Source organism: Doryrhamphus excisus, linkage group LG22, assembly GCF_037039965.1.
Source record: "Doryrhamphus excisus strain RoL-2023G ecotype Guam linkage group LG22, RoL_Dexc_Guam_v1.1, whole genome shotgun sequence".
Lineage (NCBI taxonomy): Eukaryota > Metazoa > Chordata > Actinopteri > Syngnathiformes > Syngnathidae > Doryrhamphus > Doryrhamphus excisus.
In genome coordinates, this window is record NC_136378.1 from 2,721,445 (window position 1) to 2,748,678 (window position 27,234).

At 41.1% G+C, this 27,234-nt stretch overlaps 2 protein-coding genes across 6 annotated transcripts; one reads left to right on the top strand and one right to left on the bottom strand.

The window, feature by feature from the left end:
* Positions 1–2,334: 2,334 nt before the first annotated feature.
* arl3l1 (ADP ribosylation factor like GTPase 3, like 1) lies at positions 2,335–6,816 on the bottom strand. Its single transcript, XM_058063981.2, has 6 exons — positions 6,556–6,816; positions 5,835–5,978; positions 4,681–4,797; positions 4,536–4,586; positions 2,760–2,945; positions 2,335–2,618 (listed from the first exon to the last, which is right to left on the bottom strand). The coding sequence occupies exons 1-6, from the start codon at positions 6,571–6,573 to the stop codon at positions 2,571–2,573; spliced, it is 564 nt and encodes a 187-aa protein (XP_057919964.1). The 5' UTR covers positions 6,574–6,816; the 3' UTR covers positions 2,335–2,570.
* A 1,190-nt stretch (positions 6,817–8,006) lies between these two features.
* On the top strand, positions 8,007–23,000 carry rgs14b (regulator of G protein signaling 14b). Of its 5 annotated transcripts, none has more exons than XM_078788316.1 (20): positions 8,105–8,226; positions 8,963–9,120; positions 10,019–10,040; positions 10,191–10,342; positions 10,430–10,522; positions 11,323–11,466; positions 11,554–11,730; positions 11,807–11,885; positions 11,965–12,065; positions 12,142–12,360; positions 12,521–12,597; positions 13,124–13,250; positions 13,456–13,537; positions 14,459–14,511; positions 14,705–14,795; positions 14,955–17,601; positions 20,092–20,170; positions 20,976–21,053; positions 21,121–21,174; positions 21,239–23,000. In XM_078788316.1, exons 2-16 carry the CDS (start codon positions 9,076–9,078, stop codon positions 15,209–15,211), a joined length of 1,719 nt encoding a protein of 572 aa, XP_078644442.1. In that variant the 5' UTR covers positions 8,105–8,226; positions 8,963–9,075; the 3' UTR covers positions 15,212–17,601; positions 20,092–20,170; positions 20,976–21,053; positions 21,121–21,174; positions 21,239–23,000. The 5 variants fall into 5 exon arrangements, with proteins under 5 accessions (XP_078644441.1, XP_078644439.1, XP_078644440.1 ...); XM_078788317.1 differs by having other exon boundaries at positions 11,968–12,065; XM_078788315.1 differs by lacking the exon at positions 8,963–9,120 and having other exon boundaries at positions 8,007–8,226; positions 14,705–14,774.
* The last annotated feature ends 4,234 nt before the right edge of the window (positions 23,001–27,234 follow it).

The window sequence follows — 27,234 nt, forward strand, 5'->3', positions numbered from 1 at the left end:
TTCCTCGTCACTTCGTTTAAAACTTCACTCACTTCACTTTTTCTAAAATTAATAAATAATTATGTTTCGTTCACGTTTAAGCAAATCTTATGTAGTCTAAATTAAGCTTTTTCAAGCATAAAAATGACAACATGAAGTGAAATGTACTGTACAAATACAATATAAGCCATTAACAGATCTTGCAGTAGTCTACACTGGCCACCAGGTGTCACTTGGGAGACATGCACCAGACTTGATCATCGGAACAACAGGCTTTTATTGTGGGGGAATTATCTCACAACAGGCATAATAACAGCATAACAATAATGATATATATCATCATAACATGGGTTACTGTTGTGGTCCTTATACAGCTAAAACTCAAATCTGAATCCCTGATGTCACTTCCTGTGCACACGTTTGAAGACATTTATTTCAACACACACAAGCACAAATCTTATTTATGTTTTAAATGGCTTATCTTTGATTGTGTATCCTTTATTGGGTAATGCAACTGTAAATATGACTAAAAATTAAATCAGACACGATTCCCGACTGACAGGCCGTCAGACGAAGTGCACTTGAACGTGGCGTCCTCTCGATCGAAGTTGGCCCTGTTGGCGCTGTGTGGGTCTGGTGATGGCGTCGACGCGATGGAGCAGTGGAAGCAGAAAGCGAAGAAGAAAGCCGAGAGCAGCAGGAAGCAGACCGCACAAAACATGACCACAATCAGGATGGTGTGCACTTGGAGGTGCACCTCCACCCCTGGGTGAAAGGTCATCTGGGTGGCGTTGGGTGTCAGGTGAGTAATTGGTGGCATGATGGACTGCTGTGGTAGTCCTGTAGAAAAATCTATTATCAAGTCAAAATGTCCGTGAATTGGATGCTAAAAACATGAATTTTGTTCTTACCTGTGCGCTCGTGTCGCTCCGGGTGTCTTCTTCTGAGGAACAGAGCTCAATCTTTGTGACAGACATGAAGGTAGAAAGGAGTGAAGGCTGCAAGGTGGAGAATAACGTGGAGGGTTTCCATGGAAACACTCATCACACGACTAGAATGAAGCATCGAATTATGATTAAGGATACGTTCATATGCAGCCAGATTACAATATGACACCTTCACCTCTATTATATGTTTTACATTGTAGTCCTTAGAAGGGTTTTAAAATGGTAAAATAAAGGGCATGCCAGGTATTTAGTTGTTCTTACACTGCCACCTGTTGGCCGAAGGAGCACCTTCAGTGTTCAAATTGTGCCCCCCCCCCACACAATATCAATCTCAACACCAGGAAAAGTCACAATGAGCGCATTTCACGTGGAAGATGAGCCAGCGAATGCGATTGTCAAGTGCTTTCAGATGGTTAATTACATCTCCAGACAATAGCAACAAAAGAACCATTAAATCCGAGTCATGGCGGCCGAATGCAAGGTTTCAAGAAACGGCAAGGTCAAAGGCAAAGAAAACATCTGCAAGGACAAAACATGTTATAGAGCAGGGGTCTCAAACACGCGGCCCGCGGGCCAAATGTGGCCCGCAGGACACTAGTTTGAGGCCCCCGCCTTGATTTGAAAGTTTAATGTTAGTGCGGCCCGCGCAAGTTTGATATGGATGCTGTATGGTATCATGTACCCAGAAAAAATTATTACGTTTGATTAATGTTCATGTTAAAGGTTAAATAACTGTTAATAGTTATCCTCCCTGTCCGTGTGGAAGTGGTAAGTTTTTGGCTATTTAAGTTGTAAGGAAATAACGTGAAGGCTACCGTTTAGGTCGCTAGCTCTCTAGTTTGCGAGTTAGCATGTGTCTCAAGACCCTGCAGTTGCGCAGTATGTTGTAAATCAGGGGTCTCAAACACGCGGCCCGCGGGCCAAATGTGGGCCGCAGGACACTAGTTTGAGGCCCCCGCCTTGATATGAAAGTTTAATGTTAGCGCGGCCCGCGCAAGTTTGATATGGATGCTGTATGGTATCATGTACCCAGAAAAAATTATTACGTTTGATTAATGTTCATGTTAAAGGTTAAATAACTGTTAATAGTTATCCTCCCTATCCGTGTGGAAGTGGTAAGTTTTTGGCTATTTAAGTTGAAAGGAAATAACTTGAAGGCTACCGTTTAGGTCGCTAGCTCTCTAGTTTGCGAGTTAGCATGTGTCTCAAGACCCTGCAGTTGCGCAATATGTTGTAAATAAAAAGAGTATAAATGTGACTATAGTCGTGTTTTGTCATGTCTACAGGGCTCTAATAATGCTTTGTTCATTTTAATCTTTTTTTTGCAAAACCTCCAGCGGCCCCCAAGTAAATTGACTTTGAGACCCCTGACCTAGAGTATAAAATGTCAGAAAATCCCCCAAAGATGACAAGACTGAACATTTTATTGTCAAAAATCTTCCAAACACGTTAGACCCACATTCAACTACAGCAAACAACGAGGGCCGTACTTCTAACAGACACAGTAAAGCTTGCATACGCAATCGACAGCTGTAAAAGCCTAATTTATTCAAGTGTCGCTTAAATAGGAGCTATATTTAGAAACATATTTATACCATGACAAGAAAGGAAATGATGCGTGTGTTGTGTGAGAATGATGCCCGTTTACTTCTTCTTGTTCATGATGTTGTTGCAAATCCAGTTCATGCCATCCTGGAACAGAAACAGAGACAATAAGAGAGAAAGAGGAAAGATTTAAAGCAGGGGTGTCCAAAGTGGGGCAGTGGGGACATTTTCAGACCACAGCAGATGATACAAAGAAAATGAAAAAAAAAAAAAATCAGTGATGCTGACCTGCACTCCTTCGCCGGACACGGCTGAGCAAGCCTGAATCTGCCACTCGCGGTCTCTGTATGTATGAAGGTTGAGGCCCTCTGCAATCTCACTGGCCGGCGATGCTGTGGCCAGGTCTTGTTTATTGGCAAAGATTAGTACCGGAACGCCCTTCAGGTTCTCCTCGTCGATCAGTTCTGATAATTCCTGCATGGCAACATCAGTTAAAATCCCCTTTAGCACAACTTCGACCTTCTTTTGTCTTTGGTTTTCTGTGTTTTGGATCGTTTTGCATCACGTAAGAATCAGGGATGCAGCACATTTATCATCATTTTCTGCATTAGGATAGACTTTAGAATGACTTTAAAACTTTGCTGTCTCACAGTTGTGACATCAAGCTACAGTTCTACCGTATTTTCCGGACTATAAGTCACACTTTTTTTCATAGGTTGGCTGTTCCTGCGACTTATACTCCAGAGCGACTTATAAATGAAAAAAAAAAAGTGTTTATGTTCCATAAACACTGGACACCTTTTCTGTTAATTAATTAATTATTAATTAACTATTAATTAATTAATTCTATTAATGTTAGAATGTTAGAACTTGCCTTGGTCAAGTAGTTTGTAAAATAAATTACCCGCAAAAAATGCGACTTATACTCCAGTGCGACTTATGTATGTCTTTTTCTACATAATTATGCATTTTTGGCCTTGTGCGACTTATGTATGTTTTTTTTCTACCTAATTATGCATTTTTGGCCTTGTGCAACTTATACACCAGTGCGACTTATGTATGTTTTTTCTACCTAATTATGCATTTTTGGCCTTGTGCGACTTATACACCAGTGCGACTTACGTATGTTTTTTTTCTACCTAATTATGCATTTTTGGCATTGTGCGACTTACATTCCAGTGCGACTTATGTATGTTTTTTTCGACCTAATTATGCATTTTTGGCATTGTGCGACTTATACTCCAGTGCGACTTATGTATGTTTTTTCTACCTAATTATGCATTTTTGGCCTTGTGCGACTTATACATCAGTGCGACTTATGTATGTTTTTTTTTTTACCTAATTATGCATTTTTGGCATTGTGCGATTTATACTCCAGTGCGACTTACGTATGTTTTTTTTCTACCTAATTATGCATTTTTGGCATTGTGCGACTTATACTCCAGTGCGACTTATGTATGTTTTTTCTACCTAATTATGCATTTTTGGCATTGTGCGACTTATACTCCAGTGCGACTTATGTATGTTTTTTCTACCTAATTATGCATTTTTGGCCTTGTGCGACTTATACATCAGTGCGACTTATGTATGTTTTTTTTTTTACCTAATTATGCATTTTTGGCATTGTGCGACTTATACTCCAGTGCGACTTATGTATGTTTTTTTTCTACCTAATTATGCATTTTTGGCATTGTGCGACTTATACTCTGGAGCGACTTATGTATGTTTTTTTCTATCTAATTATGCATTTTTGGCATTGTGCGACTTATACTCCAGTGCGACTTATGTATGTTTTTTTTCTACCTAATTATGCATTTTTGGCCTTGTGCGACGTATATTCCAATGCGACTTATGTATGTTTTTTTCTACCTAATTATGAATTTTTGGCCTTGTGCGACTTATACTCTGGAGTGACTTATAGTCCAGAAAATACGGTAATTCTCGGCTCCTTAGATGTGGTTTCAGGTAGAATCACTTCAGATGTTTTTTTTAGCTTTTTGGTGCTTTTGTCAGGCAACATGACCCAAATTGTGTCACCATATGAAAATAATGCTTCAAGCTCACCAGTCCTGTTTCTTCAAATCGCTTTTTATCCGCACTGTCAATAACATAAATCTGAAAGACAAAACAAGCAATAATAACAAGGCATTTCTTCATATCACTGATATGTATAAGTAAATCAGACATTGACTGACATGTGGTCCCTTACCAACAGATCTGTGTTCTCCAGATACTTTTTCCAGAAAGGTCTGATCTTCCTTTGCCCTCCAATATCCCACACATTGAGTTTCATGCCATGAGATGCCACACTCTTTATGTTGAAGCCCTGCCAAGGAAAGGAAAAACAACAGGAAATGTTGTAAAGCTGGAAAACAGACGTGTGCATCGCAGCCTGGTGTGTCAGCAGGAGAGTAACATGCTCTCAGGGATTAAAGACTACGGTCACTGTGTTAATCTACAGCCTTTTTTCATAACAACGCCCGGACACCCAGGTTGTCTAACAGCTAATGAGCACATCCGAGGATCAGCTTCGATCTTGTGTGTTTTCTTTGAACCTCTGTACAAATAGAAGGACTGAGAGTCGATTCGTTATTCGCTGTTGATTCGTTATTTTATACACAAACTAGCAATGCAACATTAGCAAGTTAAACCTAGTGTTCAGTGAATGGATGGATGGATGGACAGACGAACAGACAGACAGATGGATGGATGGACAGATGACAGACAGACCAACATATACAGTAGATGAATGGATGAACAGAAGGACAAACAGATAGAAACAAAGATGGACGGACAGAAAGACGACCACCATAATAGACAAGTGAAGTGATTCAGTCAGTAACCAAAACGATGTAGGGGGTTGCCTAATTGTGAAAAGTAAGAAAACGGTCTGGGTCAGTACGATGGTGTTGCCACAGGTACGAATCATTGCAGATCTGTTTTTTAAAAAAAAATAATTTTCTTTATTTTTATTTTTGTCACATAATCAGTTCCCAGTGCCACATGTCCAAAAAGAGTAGGAAGAAGCAAAGCTTATTAAATCCTACCCCTCCATCTCGTACTTTTACAATCAGTAACTGTTACATTTGTTCACTTCCTGCTTTCCTAATATAGTTTAAGTTGTTTTTTTAATTTTTTTATGATTTATTTTTATTTTATTTTTGTCACATAATCAGTTCACAGTTCCACATGTCCAAAAAGAGTAGGAAGAAGCAAAGCTTATTAAATCGTACCCTTCCATCTGGTACTTTTACAATCAGTAACTGTTACATTTGTTCACTTCCTGCTTTCCATAATACAGTTTAAGGTTTTTGTTTTTTTTAATCCCCACTAAAGGTCATCGCAGTATATTTGCCACCTTACCTGTGTAGGCGTGATGGTGTTGACGTCCTCGGAAGCCAGGCTCTTCAGCAGGGTGGTCTTCCCAGCATTGTCCAAACCCAGAAGAACTATTCTGACTTCCTGCTCACTTGAGCCCTTCAGTTTCTCAATGACGGAGAGTAAGCCCTGAATGGAGGGACATGTCTTAGATGCTAATATTTCGCCTCAAAAAAAAAATCTTTTATTTGGTCAATAATGACAAAATGAAAAGATGGCTATAAAGTCTTAGTTATGTTGCTGTTTGGACCAAAAACTGAGGTTCCCCAAAATCTTACCCAACCTAAACACTGAATAAATCTGTTGATATTGACATTGACGCATCTTAAAGAAATCTATTGTGTCAAATAACAAAAATAAATCTTATGGTTGCGATGATTTGAGGTCAAAGCTAGCAACAGCTAGCACATCTTCTGATCCCTTGTTCTGTAACATAATCTGAAGCTTCATTTAGAAGAGGCCTCCATTCATACTGTACAATAGTGCACTTTGTAACACGATTAAGCCAAAATCAGACGGCACATGTAAACACTACTGAAAATGAATCACTGTCACTTTAAATTTTGATTGGAATTGCATTAGAAGAACTAAAAAAAAGCTGAATTTTAAGGGTATTTTTCACATTTTGCACACAGTTTAACATGTCAGGTGTTAAATCAAGACATTTATCAGAACAACACATAAAATATAAACAAAAGGTACATACCTTCTGAGCTTCTCCCATGGTGGCGCGTATCCTTTAGCTCGGCTCGAGGGCCGATGCTACATCCTCCAATGAGTTTCAAACAGGTGCGTTTGTTACAAGGTCACCGGGTTAGCTATGCACAAAAGCAGCCTCTTTTTAGTTATGTCTACCTGGTCATCGGTTGCGCCTAATCATCGGCGTGGAGATGGCCGAGCAGGAACAGGGGGGAAGGGCGAAAGGGACCAGGATTAGGAGACCGGAATTAGCCCGAGTCGTCCACGCATAGGACACTCACTGCATCCATTTACCCTCCCCCCCTTTCCTTCCTCCAGTCCATCCCTACATCTCCACTTTGCAGTGGCTTTACCTGGATTATCCCCTTAGCCACCTGCTACAGGAGGAAACCGAGTAAACACTCGCATACATGAACATTATCGCCCAGTTTAGGGCGGTCTGCCATATGGCCGACGGGAAGGAACTGCTGCTAATGCAGAAAAGCAAAGATGAGCGTCAACATTGTGCAATGGAGGCTAACACTTTTATAATCACAGGATTATATCACTGAACTTATTTTTGACTTTATACACAAACATATAACCCCCCCCTCCACACACACACACACACACACACACGTCATCCCGTCTATCAGTTCCATGTCTCCTGCTCGTCTAAAGCTGCTCTGCCTTCCTGTGAGCATTCAGTGGGATTAGTTTCAGTACGCCTGTTCTGTGCCTGGATTAAAACATTTCTTGGCTTCTTTTGCTCAACTCCACATCCTTTCTGCTCAACGGGTGTGGTCAGTGTTGTGTTACACAGTGGGCAAATAGCCGTGGAAGAATAATTCACCCGCAAAAAATAGTTAGCATTATCCATGCTAACAGTATTGGTCTCTGGCAATTTTATATTGCATTTTTATGAACACAAAAAATAACACAAAAGTAATACATTTTGTCTGGCGCTGTCATAAAGGTATTCATTCAGTCATACTGTATGTGTATTATTGTGCTCTGTGTATGTATTTGAAGTATAGTTACTGTTAACAGTGACATCATGTGGCAGAGACTACAAACTGCCTCCCATCATCCCTCCTTTCCACACATACCGCACATATTGTACATATTACACAGTATTATACATATTGCACTACTTTACTTTGCCTCTGTCAGCAGAACTGTGATTAAACAACACTGATACTGATGCATGAATTGATTATATGTAGTATTTGGGTCTGGGAGCCATTACAATGAAGGGGACTTCATGTTCTTCAACCAATCTTGCTAACTATTACACTATTATACTATTTTCACATGACTGTGCTGTATTTTTGTATTCAGACCAACTATTACGAAAATTAAGTCAATACACAAGATCATACTAATATTAATAGTATGTCGTCAAGTATGGTATTTTATTCCACTTAAAGTAAATTTTCTATACAAAGCTAATGTGCGCTAACTAGCAATTAGCTACACCCCGGAACACCTGCAGAACATACTGCGCATGTCAGGACTGACTGGCGCCAATCAAAGCTGTCAATCAAATCCTACCTGCTTGCTTCTCTTCGGCGTTGAATGAAACAACATGGTCGCTTTCAAGAGGCTTCACCGTCGCTTCTCCTGCCTGGCGAAGGTTATGACATACAGAAAACATGACAAATGGCACTCCATAGTGACGGAAATGGCAAGTGAAAAGGTAGTTCAGTGAATTGTACATACCCAAGCAGAAATGTTTGGCTGGTGGGGCGGTGCCGTCTAATTGCTGGTCACGGCTATGTGGCTGAAGTTTGCAATTGCTAATAATTGCTAAGTACCATTAAGATAATGTTACTGTTGTTTTAATAAGTACAATCATTAACTGCTAAAACTGGTCTTATATAAGTCGCTCATTATCCTAACCTGCTAATACTAATGTTTAGAATGTACAGCAATGTTTTTCTCCATTTACTTACATCGAAGTAAATAAACATTCGAAAACTTTTGGAATAGAATATATATAGAACTCATTCAGAATTACATAGGCCCTAAATAAAGCCATATTATACATTATACATATTTTTGTATTGAAGTAAAATCGTACATTAAGCGGTTTTTGGAAATATTGATAATACAGAAGGTGAAATTATTGTGCAAATACAATTAGTCCTGTCACCATAGCAAATTTCCTGGATTAATTATCCTACTGATAAACAATACTGTCAACATTTTATTAATTTGAGTCAATTTTCTTCATTAGTAGTAATATATGGAATAATAATGCAAGTAGTCTTTGCTGTTTAATAATAATTTTCATGTCATTATACATGTAGTATGTTACTATTTTCATGAGAAGTGAATGTTACTTCCTCTTCTGTGGCCTGTTGCTATAGCAAGACATCCTTGCCACGCAGGAAGTGACCGGGGAACCCAAGCGATGAGTTTTTTTTTTTTAGGGTGGTTTGTCAAAGTGTATAAGTCATTTGGGTGGAGTACTCCATTGTGTGTCCATGCTTAGTGGACAACATCGTGTTAGACTTCAACATCAAACTGTGGCGTCTTGGGTAGCATGGCGAAGAATTGTAATTCTCTCAGGTCTCCTGTTGGTCACATGGTGAGTTAGGAAGACTTTTAAGGATAGCATACTTAAAAATGTGAAGTAAATGGGCCTTCACTCTCCATTTTGACATGTTGAGCGGTTTCTTCTTTTATCTTGGACTGTCAGCATTCTCTGCAATGGCGCAAGCTGCTAAAAACGAACTGCCTGTTTGCCAACTTTGTCATGTGTAGGATGTACTCTATGTGATCCGTGATCAAAGCTTTTCTTTAATTCGCACTCTGCTCAAGCTGGCGGTCGGTTTCTGTGATTGGGCTTTTCAGGCACGAACCAACGCTAGTTTGCTGAAGAAAAAAAATAAAATATGCTGGACTCCTGTTAAACATTTTCATGATTTGAAACGTGTCGTTTAAAATTCCCTCATCTTGAAGACATCTTTTTGCAAAAACTGAATGAGAGAAGTTGATGTTGTAACCACTTCCTGCATTCACTGTTGCTGCAATGAATGTAATTTGTGTTTTCCACATTGTTTTAATTCAGCGCTAAAATTGTGTATTTTTATGATTTTTTTTTAAATTGCAAAACATCCATTCTTATGTGCTTAACCAATGTTTATGTGGGGGCATGTTTCACCTCGTGCCTGTGTGGATTTTCTCCGTGTACTCCTGTTTACAAAAACATGCGTGTTAGGTTAATTTACATCTGTAGCCATAGCTGCCCTTGTGTTGGAAACATGGCTGACAATTTGCGCGTCTTTGTCCACTCCCGATCATTCATTCCCAGCCCTGGAGGGAGGAAAAGTGTTTTGCCCAAGGGCACAACAACAGTGACTGGGAATGAGATGAACCTAAAATGGCTAATGTGAAGTTAACAACATTCTTATTCAGTTTTGTTGTACCACCCGAGACATTTTGATGTTTTAATGATTTCTGTGTCTTCCACTTTATCTTAACAGAGTCTCGCCATGTCAGATGGAGGTGAGCATGAAATGTCAACATGTGCCTACTAATCTTGGAGTGGAAACAAGCCCATGCATGCAACAAGAACACATCTTTAGTCTCATTCTTGGTCACGCTTAGCCGTGCGGGTAAACGTGTGTGTGTGTGTGTTTCTCTGGATGTGTACAGAGTTAAATATGTCCGCACGGAGCAGTGCAGGCAGCAGCTCCAGCCTCCCCGGGACCCCGGGCGGAGAGTCCAGCCCAGCCAACAGCGTCCTGAGCTGGGCTGTTTCCTTTGAGAAGCTGCTGGAGGACCCCTGCGGAGTCAGCTACTTTACAGTGAGATGTAGCATATAAACACAATAATGATGTTTTACTTTCACTTGGTAGGCGTGGGACCATGTTGTCTTGGGTATTTCTCTGCAGGCCTTTCTGAGATCTGAGGTGAGTGCAGAGAACATTTTGTTCTGGCAGTCATGTGAACAGTTCAGGAAGATCCCAGCCACGTCATTGGAGGAGGTATGACTGATTTCCCTCCTTTTTTGATAATTAACACATTCATGATTGGGTGGGGGCAGCACGGTGGTCGAGTGGTTAGCGCACAGACCTCACAGCTAGGAAACCACGGTTCAATTCCACCCTCGGACATCTGTGTGGAGTTTGCATGCGTGGGTTTTCTCCAGGTACTCCGGTTTCCTCCCACATTCCAAATGTGACTCCAAATTGTCCATAGGTATGAATGTGAGTGTGAATGGTTGTTTGTCTATATGTGCCCTGTGATTGGCTGGCCACCAGTCCAGGGTGTACCCCGCCTCTCGCCCAAAGACAGCTGGGATAGGCTCCAGCACCCCTGTGACCCTTGTGAGGATAAGCGGTAGAAAATAAATGAATGGAAGAGTTCTCCTCCTATTTTGTGTGGAAGTGGTAACTTTTTGGCTTCTTATTTTGTCTTTCCCAACCCTCGGCCATCTTTGTGTGGAGTTTGCATGTTCTCCACGTGCATGCGTGGGTTTTCTCCGGGTACTCCGGTTTCCTCCCACATTCCAAAAACATGCTAGGTTAATTGTTGACTCCAAATTGTCCATAGGTATGAATGTGAATGTGAGTGTGAATGGTTGTTTGTCTATATGTGCCTTGTGATTGGCTGGCCACCAGTCCAGGGTGTACCCCGCCTCTCGCCCGAAGACAGCTGGGATAGGCTGGATGGGTGTGAGGATTTGGGAAACAAACGGAATACCTCTGAAATCATCAGATTTGATGGTTTCAGGTCAGATCCACACGTTACGGAGATGTCGCTGATGGAGATGTTCTATTTCCAGCTAAAGGCCACAGCTTGCTCCATCTATGAAATGTACTTGTCCGAGAAGGCGCCTCACTCGGTCAACATTGACGACACAGTCAAGACGGATGAAAAAGACTTGGAACAACCCAGGCCTGATATGTTTAACAAGGCTCAAGCACAGGTCTGTTTGGACTACTCCACTACACACACATCCGACATCCAGCAAGTTGACTTTGTCCAACCTCGGTTGTCCTCTTGTTTGTGTCAGATCTTTAAGTTGATGAAGATGGACAGCTACAGACGCTTTGTGCGCTCTTCCCTCTACCAGAGCTGCACTTTGGCGAGTGTGGAAGGGAAACGTTTACCTCAGCTCTCCACGGAACCTTTCCGCACGGTGTCCTGGGAGGACGTGGCCAGGAGAAGCCCCAACCTCAGTGACAAAAAGGTAGCACCAGATGAATAAAAGCATGTTTTGAGTTGTATAACATGCTTTATGACGATGAAATGATGGTCTCAAACAGAGCAGGAAGTCAGATGGCAGCAGCTTTTCAAGTGGAAAGATCTTGGATAAACAGCGACAGAAAAGAGGATCCTTGGGAGGTGGTGCCCCGTCAAATTTTATCAGTTGTGCAGCCAAGCCCAACTTATGTAAATGACAATATTCTCTGACTCTTCTCAGTAGATGCATCCCACAGCAATGTTTCCCCTTCTCTCAGAGAGGCTGTGGCTGTGAAGTCGAGCAGTAACGTGGAGCTCGACTCCCTCTGCAGGACAGCAGAGGTCAGTGCAGGTTAAGACTGAAGCTTCAAGGAGTTTGTGAAAGTTAAATTCTTCTCCATGTACATTTTTTTTTTAGAATGGCCAATCAAGTCCTCGCTCCCCGGAGCTGGGTGGCGTCCTGGGAGGTCGCTGTGGGATGGAGGGTGGCTACTGCTGCGTCTACCTGCCCGACGGCAGCGCCTCGCTGGCTCCAACCCGTAATGGCCTGCCCATCAGAGACATGCTGGCTGGCCTGTGCGAGAAGAGAGGCTTCTCCTTGAAAGACGTCATCATCTACCTTCACGGCAAGGACAAAGTGAGCGCTTGGCCACTCTGCCTCACGCACGTGACCAAGTCCTTTTCCCAGAGTTTAACTCCTGCACCAGCAGTTATATGATGACTTACCCCTCTTCTAACTTGAAATGAAGCCTCAGTGGATGATGTCATCTCCAAGTCACATTTTGTCTCCACCACAGCAACCGTTATCGCTGGACCAGGACTGCTGCGTGCTAAGAGATCAGCAGGTCTTGCTTGAGCTTCGGGTGACGTTTGCGTGAGTTGACTTCCTTGACACTTTTTTTGTGTAATAGCAGGCTTTTTACACACACCGCAACACGCTTCACTGTCAGAGGGGGGGAAGTCCACGGTTCAACACCCATCACTCATTCAGTTAATGACTTCTGTCCTTTTTTTGCAATGTCATCAATATGGTTTGCCCGGGACTGAAGCCTGTGCTTTACTTGGTTGAAGCCAATCTCCTCCTCCAGCCTCCAAGGATCAGGCTCAAAACTATTGGCGATCGCACCTTTTGTGCAACTGTCCCAAGTCTGTGGAATGGGCTCCCCATCATCTGAGGGCGCCACAGACAGACTGTTAAAAAAAAAAAAAAAAAAAGGTTTTAGAAAAGCTTTTACATAGCTTGCCTATTTTAATGCATATTTAATGTCTTTGGTTCACTGTGTGTGTTAGTTTGGCTTTGGTCATTTCCACCTCCACTGCTCTACTTATTTTAGATGTGCGTTGTACGTGCGTTATAAATTAAATTTATTATTATATGCTTTAGTGTTTTTGTGTTTCAGGCTGGAAATTGCCTTCACGGGGAAGACCGGAGGTATCATGGCAAAGTCCAGTAAGACACTGCAAGATGCCCTGTCAACTGTGTTACAGAAACATAGTCTAAAGCCTCACGAGGCCCAGGTCACAATTGTGAGTATTTCTATATATTACTGATATACAAATTGGTGTTGGAGATCTTAGTCTTCCTGGCAAATAACTGCTTGTGCACGTGCGTATTCTTGTTGAAGCATTTTAAAAATAATTGTATCTTGGTTGCACACCACCTCACGTGTCACTGTAATTGCACTGTAACCACTGAACATGCTGTAGCCTATGTTTTGTTTTGTTTTATCAGGTTGGAAGTGACGAGGTTGTGAACATGAGCACCACGGTGTTCAGACTGGCCAATAAGATGCTGCGGCTTGACAAAGTCAAAGGTGTGTTGAAACTTCATCAAACATTGTTAAGCTCGTTCTTTGACCCATGTCTGCAAGTGGATTTGACTATACCACTCCATAAATAAAGAACATCCAAGTACTTTATCAATAATGTGCATTATACATACTATACGTATACTATGCCAGGGGTCTCAAACACAGATTATAATTAAAGCATTATTAGAGCCCTGTAGACATGACAAAACACGACTATAGTCACATTTATACATTTATACTTTTTTTATTTACAACATATTGCGCAACTGCAGGGTCTTGAGACACATGCTAACTCGCAAACTAGAGAGCTAGCGACCTAAACGGTAGCCTTCAAGTTATTTCCTTTAAACTTAAATAGCCAAAAACTTACCACTTCCACAAGGATAGGGAGGATAACTATTAACAGTTATTTAACCTTTAACATGAACATGAATCAAACGTAATAATTTTTTCTGGGTACATGATACCATACAGCATCCATATCAAACATTAAACTTTCATATCAAGACGGGGGCCTCAAACGAGTGTCCTGCGGACCACATTTGGCCCGCGGGCCGTGTGCTTGAGACCCCTGCTGTAAGACAACTGGTTTAAATGAACAGCCAATATGGAGGGCATTTGTGGAATCGGCTCCAGACTCCATCTCTTTGGATAGTGTACTGTAATAATTTTGTTCAGATTGATTCATATCCCAGGGGAGGCCAGTTCACTTCCTAAAATATACTTTCTAAATGAGTAAATAAAGGACATGCTACAAATTTGGTATTATGCGGTTAGGAAAGCAGCCAAAAAAGGGAAATATTACCTAGTGCTTTGTGCCCTCGAGCATATGTTAGCAACTAATGATATTGGTTTTATCCGTGTGATGCATTGTGAAGTTTTATCTTATGTATTTCCTGACTTTGTAACTTTTGTTTTGAGCAGGAAAAGACCAAGGCAGCATTCCAAGAGCCAGTGGAACTGCTGCAGCCACACAGGTGAGACAATGAGAATTTATTGGAATAGTGCTTATACAACAACAATCAAGTGTAGTTTCGGGTAAAATGGTGCAATTATCTTATCAAACTTATCTCCTCCTCCAATCAAAAAGCACTAATTGTGTGCTGTGGAATTAAAAAATGGCCAGTTATTAATTTCATCACAACGTGTCTCTATCTGTCTTGGATCCAGGCAGGATCAGGTGGTCTGGAGGCCCGGTTGTCCCCTCAGACCGACAAGTTCAAGACTTCACCAAAGCCTAGTAAGAACCGCGACATGGATGGTAGGACTCCTAAACCATAGGATAGTTAGGACCGTATCAAGAACAACTATTTTTTTTTTAATCACATTAGCACTGGTCACCCGAACCACGCTCGATTTACCCCTAATTTAGTAGTCAGTGTTATATTAAGTTAATACCAGGTTGTGCTGATAACATCAGGGCTCTTGGAAATGCTGTCGAGGGCTCAGTGCTGCAGAGTCGATGACCAGCGAGGTCTCCTCACCAAAGAACAGCTGGAAGTTCCTCTCTTCCTACAGCTTCCCCCAGACCAGGGACAGGACCTTGAGTCGTCAGAAGAGTCCGGCACAAACGGATCATCTACTGTACATGACGGCAAGGTTTCTGAGAACATCTCGTCATCTTCTAGTTTAGGTGACTCTGAACAGACCAAAGACTTGAGAGAAACATCAGTATGAAAGACTTTTGTGTTGGATCACGAGCAAATGGTAAGAAACTCCAACATCCAACGAGATGAGGTCAGTCTTGTCGAAAGGAAAAAGATTTATGTTGAGCACTTTTTAGTCATTTCTAAATAAGCTACAAGGCAACATTATGCTACCAACTCTGCTATGAAAGCAAAAGAAAGACATAACAAAATTTCCGGAATATAAGCCGCCACTTTTTTCGCACACTTTGAACCCTGCGCCTTTAAACAATGATTTTTACAGGCTAATGAGCCGCTACCACTGATCATTTATGTTAGCATGTAGTTACAGTATGGAAGACACAAATAGATTAGGTTTGTTTACACTGGAGAACTCCAGTTTCCATGATGCTTGGACCGATTCAGGAAGTGGCGAATTTCCAAATTGCTAACGCTTGCTAATTGCTAACACTGGGAACACAGAGTGGAGGTCACATTGCAAGGTTTACAGTGTCCTGCCTCCAGCACTGCCACTTCCATATTACATCTATTATAGCCATATCATACATTACAACATGGGCACCTGTTGCTTATGGACAAGTGTGGCTCTTGTATGTGTAAAAAAAAATTGGTGGCTGTGGCTTATATTCAAGTGCATTCAATAATCAGGAAACTACGGTAAGTATTCATTTTATAAACACTACACATCCTCAGGAGGGTGTTTTACTATATAGTTTTAATGTAGCCATAATGTTAAACAACCTGTATCTTAGCAGTTAGATGTATATATTTTATTTTCTGAATAACTTGCTTTTCTATTCATCTATTGTCCATGCTTAATTATGCGTTGTAGCACAAATACCAGGACTGATAGCACAGGACTGGCCAGCTTGTGAAGAATATTGCACGTTGTCAATCTGAGGTTGGTTTTGGGGTATTGAAATGTTTTCATGTGTTCTTGCGTGCTTATTAATGCTTTCGATTTCTTGTTTTCAGATTGTTTTGTTTGCCGTAATGGCATTTTTCACAAAGCCTGGTTTAAGTCCTGAGATGCTACCCCTTCATACTTGTCATTCTCAGGATTCTCATTATGAATTAGTACTGTAATGCGGATGTGATACTCAAAATAGCCAAAGAGTGTATCGGTCAACAATTAAAAATGTGGTCAAATGTGATTTTTATCGTTTTAGTTGTATTTGGCACGTCGGATACTAGCTTGAAACGTGACTAAGTGAACTATGTACATCCCCATGTGTCGCCTGGCTGGGGAACTACCTCCTAGAATGCAACTAAGCGCTCGGTAGACATGGAAGCTGCACTAGTGGAGCTGTGATTGTCACCTCATCTCTCTCTGCATGTCGTATGCTTTATTTGTCCACAGGCTTGTTTTCCAGGGGCCTCAAACTCAATTGACTTGGGAGGCCGCTGGAGCTCGGGTCTGTGTGAGACTGGGCCGCATCAGGTTTTCCCAAAAAAACAAAACAAAAAAAAAAACACTTATTAAAAACAAAAAATGTAAAAAACTACAATCAAGAATAAAGAAAATCAATTATAAAAACGTAAGAAACCACATATAGTTGGTGGGTAGACAAATTATTTTTTCCAGATTAAAATGAACAAAGCATTATTAGAGCCCTGTAGACATGACAAAACACGACTATAGTCACATTTATAGTCTTTTTTTTTTTTTTTAATTTACAACATATTGTGCAACTGCAGGGTCTTGAGACGCATGCTAACTCGCAAACTTAAGAGCTAGCGACCTAAGCGGTAGCCTTCAAGTTATTTCCTTTAAACTTAAATATCCAAAAACTTACCACTTCCACACGGATAGGGAGGATAACTATTAACAGTTATTTAACCTTTAACATGAACATGAATCAAACGTAATAATTTTTTCTGGGTACATGATACCATACAGCATCCATATCAAACTTGCGCGGGCCGCACTGACATTAAACTTTCAAGGCGATCAAGGCGAGGGCCTCAAACTAGGGTCCTGTGGGCCACATTTGGCCCGCGGGCCACGTGTTTGAGACCCCTGCATTAGTGATATCTGTATGATACATTTCAGTTCTTCTGTTTGTCTTTGTAACTAATTACTATTTGCAGTATAGTTAAAGAATTAATATTAAACTGCATCTTTGTATACGTTTGTGCCGCATGCCGACCACCGTCTGCCAAGATGCGTTCATTAGCATGCAGCATCGTGATAGGCATACCAGGTGTCTGGCATTATCTGTCTCTCTCTCTCTCTCTCTCTGTGTGTGTCCATCCATCCATCCATGCATGAATGGTGCGTCGGTGGAGCTTTGAATGGGCACAGAGGGGTGTGCTCTCTCACAGACTCCATAGCGGCAACAGTGACATGAGCATCTCCTCGGCTGGAAGTCTGCACTGAGGGTGAGAGAAAAAGAGAGAGAGGAAGGAGAAGAAAAGGTGGTGAGTGCCTGAAATTTGCTACATCTTTTGCATCCATCTATTTTTCCTTTTTTTTTTTTTTTTTTTTGCCACCTGCTCCCCTTTTAGAAGATGCCTGCTTTTTTATTCATTAATTCCATCCTGTCACACCCTGCTTCCTGATGTATTGAACTTAATCGCTTCCCTGCAATTTAACACGGACAGTACTTAGCATTTCCTCAGTTTTCAGCTGACATGATGTATTCCCCGTTGGAGCTTCGTCCCCGTGCAGTGTAGGATTGCATCTTGGGGTTATCAACCATTTTAAATGTTCCAGTAGTTCCGACCTTTCCATGGAACTGCAGTGTAATACATACAGGTTAGCATGTACTGTGTGTTACACTTATGTGATAATATGATGAAACAGTGCATAATATGCATATTCATTCAGTGCGTATTCATTCATCTCATTACAAATTATTTTTTTGTTAACAATTGATATACTATCTTCTAATCCAGGGGTCTCAAACTCAGTTTACCTGGGGGCCACTGGAGCTAGGGTCTGGGCAGGGCTGGGCCGCATCAGGTTTTCCAAAAAAAAACGAAACGCATTTATTAAAAACAGAAAAATATACAAACTTTTTCAGTGATTTGGTTCCGATTTTCTACAATAAAAGCTCTGATAAAACATTCCACTGTTCTCAAATATCTTACTTTTAATTTTTCTGCACAAAATAAGATGAAAAATAAATAAATCAAGAATAAAGAAAATCAATCAGTAATAAATAAATATAATAATAATAATAAAACGGCAAATAATGAAAACTTAAGAAACCACATATTGTTGGTGGGTAGACAAATTATTTTTTTCAGATTAAAATGAACAAAGCATTATTAGAGCCCTGTAGACATGACAAAACACGACTATAGCCACATTTATACTCTTTTTTTTTTTATTTTATTTTTTTTAATTTTTTTTTATTTACAACATATTGCGCAACTGCAGGGTCTTGAGACACATGCTAACTCGCAAACTAGAGAGCTAGCGACCTAAACGATAGCCTTCAAGTTATTTCCTTTAAACTGAAATAGCCAAAAACTTACCACTTCCACACGGATACGGAGGATAACATGAACATTAATCAAACTGAATATTTTTTTCTGGGTACATGATACCATACAGCATCCATATCAAACTTGCGCAGGGCATTGACATTAAACTTTCATATCAAGGCGGGGGGCCTCAAACTAGTGTCCGGCGGGCCACATTTGGCCCACGGGCCGTGTGTTTGAGACCCCTGTTCTAATCCTGAGGAAAGCAGTAGTGATTTCAGTAGTGAACAAGGCTCCCACAGATGCATTTTCGTATTCCTTTTGAAGTGACTAAATATGGTGACTAAACAGACTGCAAAGTTTATGGCTCCACCCTCTTGGTACCCAAACACTATGGATGGTGCCCAAAAATCTGTCTGTCAGTGTACCTGAACTACACATTTCTAATGACATCCGTCATGTTGTGCTTTTTAGATGTGATTTTGACCTCCATCTCGTCTCGCTGTTGCATAGTGACTCAAAAGTGATGATGGGGTAGAAAGGAACGGTACAAAAGACAGTGAGGGCAACATTTTGTGTTTGCTCAGCCTTGCAGAACAAGGTTGTGGAGTAGCTTTTATAACTAAGTCTATTGTCGCTAATAATACACGGACGTGTTTGTGCATTGCATATCTGAAACGTGTAAGAGATGCACCGCATATAGTACCATCCCCCATCCTTTTGGCCGTGTCATGACTGCAGGGTTACACATGCAGTCGTGGGAAAAACCTTTCAGATTTGGGTCATGCTGGTGAGGGATGTTACTCGGCCGTCCTGCTGTGATCCTCCTCCAAAGGCTCTCTCAAAGCTCCAGAATGCCAATTTCATCCTAAGTGCACCCCCCCCCCCCCTTGAGTGTGCCAAGTCAACCAGCTGACTATATGGCCATAATGGCTCTAATGTATGAGAGCCGTAGGGAGTATTCATTCATTCTCACGTCTTCAATGAGCTTGTATGTAGACATCGACTCGGAACCTTCTTATTGACTTCCCGGTAACGCCAACACGATGCTGCCTTGACGTCAGCTGTCACAGTGGGTGAGTTATGGTGGTCGATCAGCATTCCATTTATTCTTAATGAGCTCTGAGCTGAGTGTTTCCTGTAGAGCAGCTGGCTGAGCGCCCACGGGGAGACATTTAGTTTCATCTTATTTTGTTATTATTGTTACAATTTAGGACTACACAGACTATACTTAGTAGAGGTTTGAAAATAAAATAACCTCATTTGCGTCTAGGTTATTTTTTTTCTCCAAAGCACTCCAATGACATTTCTATTTCCTGTTTCATGACTTTTTTTGTTAATGTTTTTGGTTTTATTTGTCATCTGCACATGTTTAGTAGCCCCCAAAGGGCCGTTTCTTGTGGAATTGATTGTTGACAAGCCAGCAATTGGACCTGCAAATGTCTAAACGTCATCTGATAACCTCTGTGTCTTGTTTAGTACCTGTCTCAAGTCAGAGTTTTCAAACAGAATTGATCCTCAAGCTCAGAACTCGGCCATGGAGCAGAAGACAAATGAGGTATGAGTCTGATTTTTTTTTTTTTTTAATGAATTGATAGGCGGCACAGCGGTCTAGTGGTTAGCACGCAGACCTCACAGCTAGGAGACCAGGGTTCAATTTCACCCTCGGGCATCTCTGTGTGGAGTTTACATGTTCTCCCCGTGCATGCGTGGGTTTTCTCCAGGTACTCCGGTTTCCTCCCACATTCCAAAATCATGCTAGGTTAATTAGCGACTCCAAATTGTCCATAGGTATGAATGTGAGTGTGAATGGTTGTTTGTCTATATGTGCCCTGTGATTGGCTGGCCACCAGTCCAGGGTGTACCCCGCCTCTCGCCCGAAGACAGCTGGGATAGGCTCCAGCACCCCTGCGACCCTCATGAGGATAAGCTGTAGAAAATGAATGAATGAATGAGTTATCCTCCTAATTTGTGTGGAAGTGGTAACTTTTTGGCTTTTTATTTTGTCTTTCCCCACCCTCGGCCATCTCTGTGTGGAGTTTGCATGTTCTCTCCGTGCATGCGTGGGTTTTCTCCGGGTACTCCGGTTTCCTCCCACATTCCAAAAACATGCTAGGTTAATTAGCGACTCCAAATTGTCCATAGGTATGAATGTGAGTGTGAACGGTTGTTTGTCTATATGTGCCCTGTGATTGGCTGGCGACCAGTCCAGGGTGTACCCCGCCTCTCGCCCCAAGACAGCTGGGATAGGCTCCAGCACCCCCGCAACCCTGAGGAAAAAAGCGGTAGAAAATGAAATGAATGAATGAATTACTGATACAAGTACAGCTCTTCATGTAACTGAATTGTTTTCCACCCCAAAGTGCACAACCAGCACCTCTCCGCACAAACACATGAAGAACCGATCCAAATCCACAGACGAGCCGCAACAGTCAAAGAGGGTGAGACTCCTTCACGTCAATGCCGTCAATTCTTAACCGGATCTAATCACACGTCTCTTTTTTGCAGGCCTTTTCCTCACAAAAATCCCTTCCAGGTAGACCACAGTTGGACAGAGTGAAGGTGGGTTTTATTTGCATTGTAATGCAACAAGTCGTAGTCATACACGACTTGCTGTGTATTTCAGGAGTGCCTTGACGGTTCAGAGACGCCGTCATCCTCCACCGAGGAACTCAAGTGATCAATGAATGAAGTAAATGTCATCACACACATCATAATAATCCTAAAAATGTACATTATGTATACATGGGTGACAAGTGTAAGGAAAAGCAAACCGTGTGTGACGTGGAAACATGTTTAGAAATCAATACGACATGACCTGATGTGCTTTCAAGATAATTGCATGGAAAATAAATAAATACAGCGGAACACCCCAGCTGGTGTTTTTCAGTTTTGGTTGACAATTTCTAACAAATTTTACCTTGGTTTGTGTACATTTGGCAGTGAGTGTACAATATGGCGTGCATCCTCCAAAAAGATGAAAGGAGCACCGTCAGGACCTCCAAAAAAGTCAAAGAGGTGGAATACGTACAAGAAATCATACATTCATTTTCTACTGCTTATCCTCACGAGGGTCGCGGGGGTGCTGGAGCCTATCCCAGCTGTCTTCGGGTGACAGGCGGGCTACAATCACAGGGCACATATAGACAAACAAGTATTCACACTCACATTCATACCTATGGACAATTTGGAGTCGCCAATTAACCTAGCATGTTTTTGGAATGTGGGAGGAAACCGGAGTACCCGGAGAAAACCCATGCATGCACGGGGAGAACATGCAAACTCCACACAGAGATGGCCGAGGGTGGGGAAAGATAAAATAAGAAGCCAAAAAGTTACCACTTCCACACAAAATAGGAGGAGAACTAATTCATTTTCTACCACTTATCCTCATGAGGGTCGCAGGGGGTGCTGGAGCCTATCCCAGGTGTCTTCGGGCAAGAGGCGAGGTACACCCTGGACTAGTCGCCAGCCAATCACAGGGCACATATAGACAAACAACCATTCACACTCACATTCATACCTATGGACAATTTGGAGTCGCTAATTAACCTAGCATGTTTTTGGAACGTGGGAGGAAACCGGAATACCCGGAGAAAAACCCACACAGCCAAAAAGTTACCACTTCCACACCACAATGGTAGTTCAGTGTGTTTGTGTGCCCCCCCCCATTTTACCTTAATTAGAGTACGTTTTGGTTAGAGTCTGACCTTCTGGAAGAGATTGACGCTAACCAAGGTTCCACTGTAGTGATGTTTATTGTTCACGTGTAAACTTTCTCCTATAATAAAGTAATGACTATCCATCACTTTATGCCTTGGCAAGGAATCATCACTTAAACTAAAACCAGTTGTCCTCCTCTAACTACAAGTTAATGCAGTATATGATGCTAACTGGCTACTGGAATAACTGGCAAGCAGTGTGGATGATGTCGACACGGATTGGAGAAACGCCTTTTCTGACGACGAACCCGGACAACCCCAACGAGGGAGGCGGCCTGGTACCCAGGCTAAAGGCTGGACTGTGACTCCAATTGACTAGTGGTGAGTACGAAACTACATGGGGGGGGTTCTGGACCTGAATGCTAAACATTGCAGCAGTCACTTTGCATTGCCTCTTAATAGTAAGTCAAAATCTCATGCTTGGAAGCTGGATGGGAACGTTTATTTTTTTTTTAATAGTTGAATTTCTTCATCCTTGTCACAAAGATGCAACATTCATGTGTAGAGGAACTTTGGCTATTCCTTTATTGTTAAAAAAAATCCTTACCACAGCAGTATTAACTCCTTAACTTGAGTTTAGCTGTGTGTACACAATACTTCAACGCTTTCATTGTGTACCTCCAAGTCCCTGCTCTCATCACGGCTTAGAAACAACTTTTGGGGTTTAAGGGGGGGGGGCGGCTATGCGTGTGTTATGAAGTTGTTTGTCTTAGGTCAGCGTATTGGTTTATTTGCTTAGTACCACTGATATAACGCTGACATGACTCAACTGGAGTCGGCCAATATATTAAAGTGTTGGAGCTTGGATCATCACCGCTAGCCCCAAGAGCATGTTTCATAATAGTTCATATACACAAACGCATGAAGATAGATTTGTCATCAACTGCAAAGAGTTCCAGGCCTGGGTGCATGTCGGTGGACGGTCTGATAATGATCTTATATGCGATATGAATAAAATAACTACATCACTTTGACATTTATTGATTTTCTCTTGCTCATAGTATATTTTGAAAAATCACTTTAATCAATCCAAAATGTCAGGATTTTTTCCCCCATTTTTTTTCTCGAGATTTTTAAATATTGCATTAAAAAATACTTATTAAATATAAAGTCATGGAAAAAAACGATTAAAAAATCACTTTAATCAATCCAAAATGTCAGGATTTTTTCCCCCATTTTTTTTCTCGAGATTTTTAAATATTGCATTAAAAAATACTTATTAAATATAAAGTCATGGAAAAAAACGATTAAAAAAATCACTTTAATCAATCCAAAATGTCAGGATTTTTTTCCCAATTTTTTCTCTCAAGTTTCAAATATTGCATTATAAAATACTAATTAAATATACAGTCATGGGAAAAAATGATAAAAAATCACTTTAATCAATCCAAAATGTCAGGATTTTTTCCCCCATTTTTTTTTCTCTCGAGATTTTCAAATATTGCATTAAAATATACATTAATGGGAAAAAATGATTGATAATCACTTTAATCAATCCAAAATGTCAAGATTTTTTTCTCAATTTTTTTTCTCTCGGGGTTTTCAAATATTGCCTTAAAAATACTAATTAAATATATAGTCATAGAAAAAAATTATAAAAAAATCACTTTAATCAATCCAAAATGTCAGGATTTTTTTCCCCAATTTTTTTTCTCGAGATTTTCAAATATTGTATTAAAAATACTAATTAAATATACAGTCATGGAAAAAATGATTATATTAGCCTTCTTCAGTTTCTTGTTTATTTTAATGCCCGGCACAACCAAAGGTACCTTTTTGTTTGAACAAATATAATGACTACAGATCAATAAAACTGAAGAAGCATTTTCTCCATGGCTGAGTGTATTTTCCACATCTGCCACTAGATGTCAGGCTCCCCCTCTTGAGAGCCATGCTCTACTTCTCCCAGCAGTCCTTCCTTACTGTAAGCTTTTGTTGACAAACAATAAAGCATCATTGAAGGAGACTTTCACTTGCACCTGAACACCTCACGATATTTGCCATCAATTGTCTGTGAAACAATTGTTCATGCTGTGTAAAAACCAAGTCCAGGTCTGACTTTAAATCAGAAAGAATAATGCACCTTTGAGGGAAATACTGAAGATGAACTTTTCAAAAAAAAAAAAGTCATCCAACTAACGACACCTAACAGTGACTTGAGAGTTATGTACGCTGTCAAGGCCTGGGGTGTGCGGCGTGCAGCCTCCGCCAGGATGCCACATAGAGGGATAATGATGCCACTGACTGTAATTACTGTAATTCCGTTTGCCTGTAATGACTCAACTCGCTTGCATCCTCTTTTTGCTTTACAGGGACATGTTAGCACCCTCCCCTTATCCTCATCCTATGCTGGGGGCCCCCCGAAATATTGCAAAGTGGCAGACATGAAAAGGAGAAGAAAATGGCTGTTCTTTTTAAAGCGGCAACCTTTGAATGAGGGAGGGTGAAGAGAGTCCCTGAAAGAGGCCGACTGCCTCGCTGCAGCTGCAGGAAATCACTTCCAAGTAGGAGAAGTTAAAAAGGACACTGATGTTTCCCTATTGATTCTGACAGGGTGTTTATTTGTTGAGAGCAATGGCGGTGTATGTGATTTAAGAGCGGGATGCTTTAATTCACATCTTTTTTTCCCCTGCCATACAGGAGGCTGATCAACACATTCACTCCTACTACATGTGCTCCCTTGCTCTGTGGTGTCATCTTGTCGTTTTCTCCATCACACCCCCGCCTGCCCTCCCGCATGGAGAAGACCTATAACTACACTTTGCATATGGAGGCATCACATGATTCGCCTTTTCATGGTAATTATTCCTCTGTTGTTCCTCTGACCCAGGGGTCTCAAAGTCAATTTACTTGGGGGGCCACTGGAGCTAGGGTCTGGGTGAGACTGGGCCGCATCAGGTTTTCAAAAAAAAAAACAAACAAAAAAAAACGCATTTATTAAAAACAGAAAAATTAATGAACTTTGCTTTGGTTCCGATTTTCTACAAGAAAAGCTCTGATAAAACATTCCACTGTTCTCAAATATCTTACTTTTTATTTTTCTACACAAAATAGGATGAAAAATAAATAAATCAAGAATAAAGAAAATCAATCAATCAGTAATAAATAAATAAATATAATAATAATAATAATAAAAAAGGAAATAATAAAAACTTAAGAAACCACATAGTTGGTGGGTAGACAAATTATTTTTTCAGATTAAAATGAACCAAGCATTATTAGAGCCCTGTAGACATGACAAAACACGACTATAATCACATTTATACTCTATACTTATACTTTATTTACAACATATTGCGCAACTGCAGGGTCTTGAGACACATTCTAACTCGCAAAAAACATTAAACTTTCATATCAAGGCGGGGTCCTCAAACTAGTGTCCTGCGGGCCACATTTGGCCCGTGGGCCGCGTGTTTGAGACCCCTGATTGACAACATATTGCGCAACTGCAGGGTCTTGAGACACATGCTAACTCGCAAACTAGAGAGCTAGCGACCCAAAACGGTAGCCTTCAAGTTATTTCCTTTACACTTAAATAGCCAAAAACTTACCACTTCCACACGGATAGGGAGGATAACTATTAACAGTTATTTAACCTTTAACATGAACATGATCAATGATACCATACAGCATCCATATCAAACTTGCGCGGGCCGCACTAACATAGTATAGTATAATTACAGTACAGTATAATTAATCCATACATTGAAATCACTTTATTGAATCTATATATTGTAGTGTTGTCCCATCATGCTTTGCTGGACTGCTTTGTAAATATGACATATATCATGTTATGGAAGTTGTTATTCAATGTAGTATTGATAGTTTCGTGTTTAAGCAACATCACAGACGCCGCCATCATTAGAGACGTACATAAACCTCCTCCAGCACTCCGGTAGTCCCGACGGTCACCTCTGCTCTCCATTAACGCTCACAGTGCATTGGGAAATGTGAAAGGTCAAAGGTCTCTAATGACTAATGCATTACCGCTCACAGCGAGAACCCATTCACGGTTTTTTTATATGCAATGATGAGCACGTACGGATGCAAACGTATGCGTGCATATGAGTCATAAAAATTACTTAGGAATGTCAGAGGTCGGGTCAACCATCGCAGGGTTCAATGTCGGTAGCGGAGAGGTCGGATTTGGGAATGAGAATGGTCCAGTGATAGTCTCAGGTTCAAACTCCTGTGACACTTTTAAAAACACATATGTTTTAAAAAAGCATAAATTTATAGTTTCAATAGTTATTTAGATTGCAAAATGAAATGAATAAAATGGTCATAAAGTAAATATAGTACTACTACTACTACTAATGAATGAATGAATGAATGAGTTGTCCTCCTATTTTGTGTGGAAGTGGTAACTTTTTGGCTTCTTATTTTGTCTTTCCCCACCCTCGGCCATCTCTGTGTGGCGTTTGCATGTTAATTAGCGACTCTAAATTGTCCATAGGTATGAATGTGAGTGTGAATGGTTGTTTGTCTATATGTGCCCTGTGATTGGCTGGCCACCAGTCCAGGGTGTACCCCGCCTCTCGCCCGAAGACAGCTGGGATAGGCTCCAGCACCCCCGTGACCCTTGTGAGGATAAGCAGTAGAAAATGAATGAAAGAATGAGTTCTCCTCCCAATTTGTGTGGAAGTGGTAACTTTTTGGCTTCTTATTTTGTCTTTCCCCACCATCGGCAATCTCTGTGTGGCATTTGCATGTTCTCCCCGTGCATGCGTGGGTTTTCTCCGGGTACTCTGGTTTCCTCCCACATTCCAAAAACATGCTAGGTTAATTAGCAACTCCAAATTGTCCATAGGTATGAATGTGAGTGTGAATGGTTGTTTGTCTATATGTGCCCTGTGATTGGCTGCCAACCAGTCCAGGGTGTACCTCGCCTCTCGCCCGA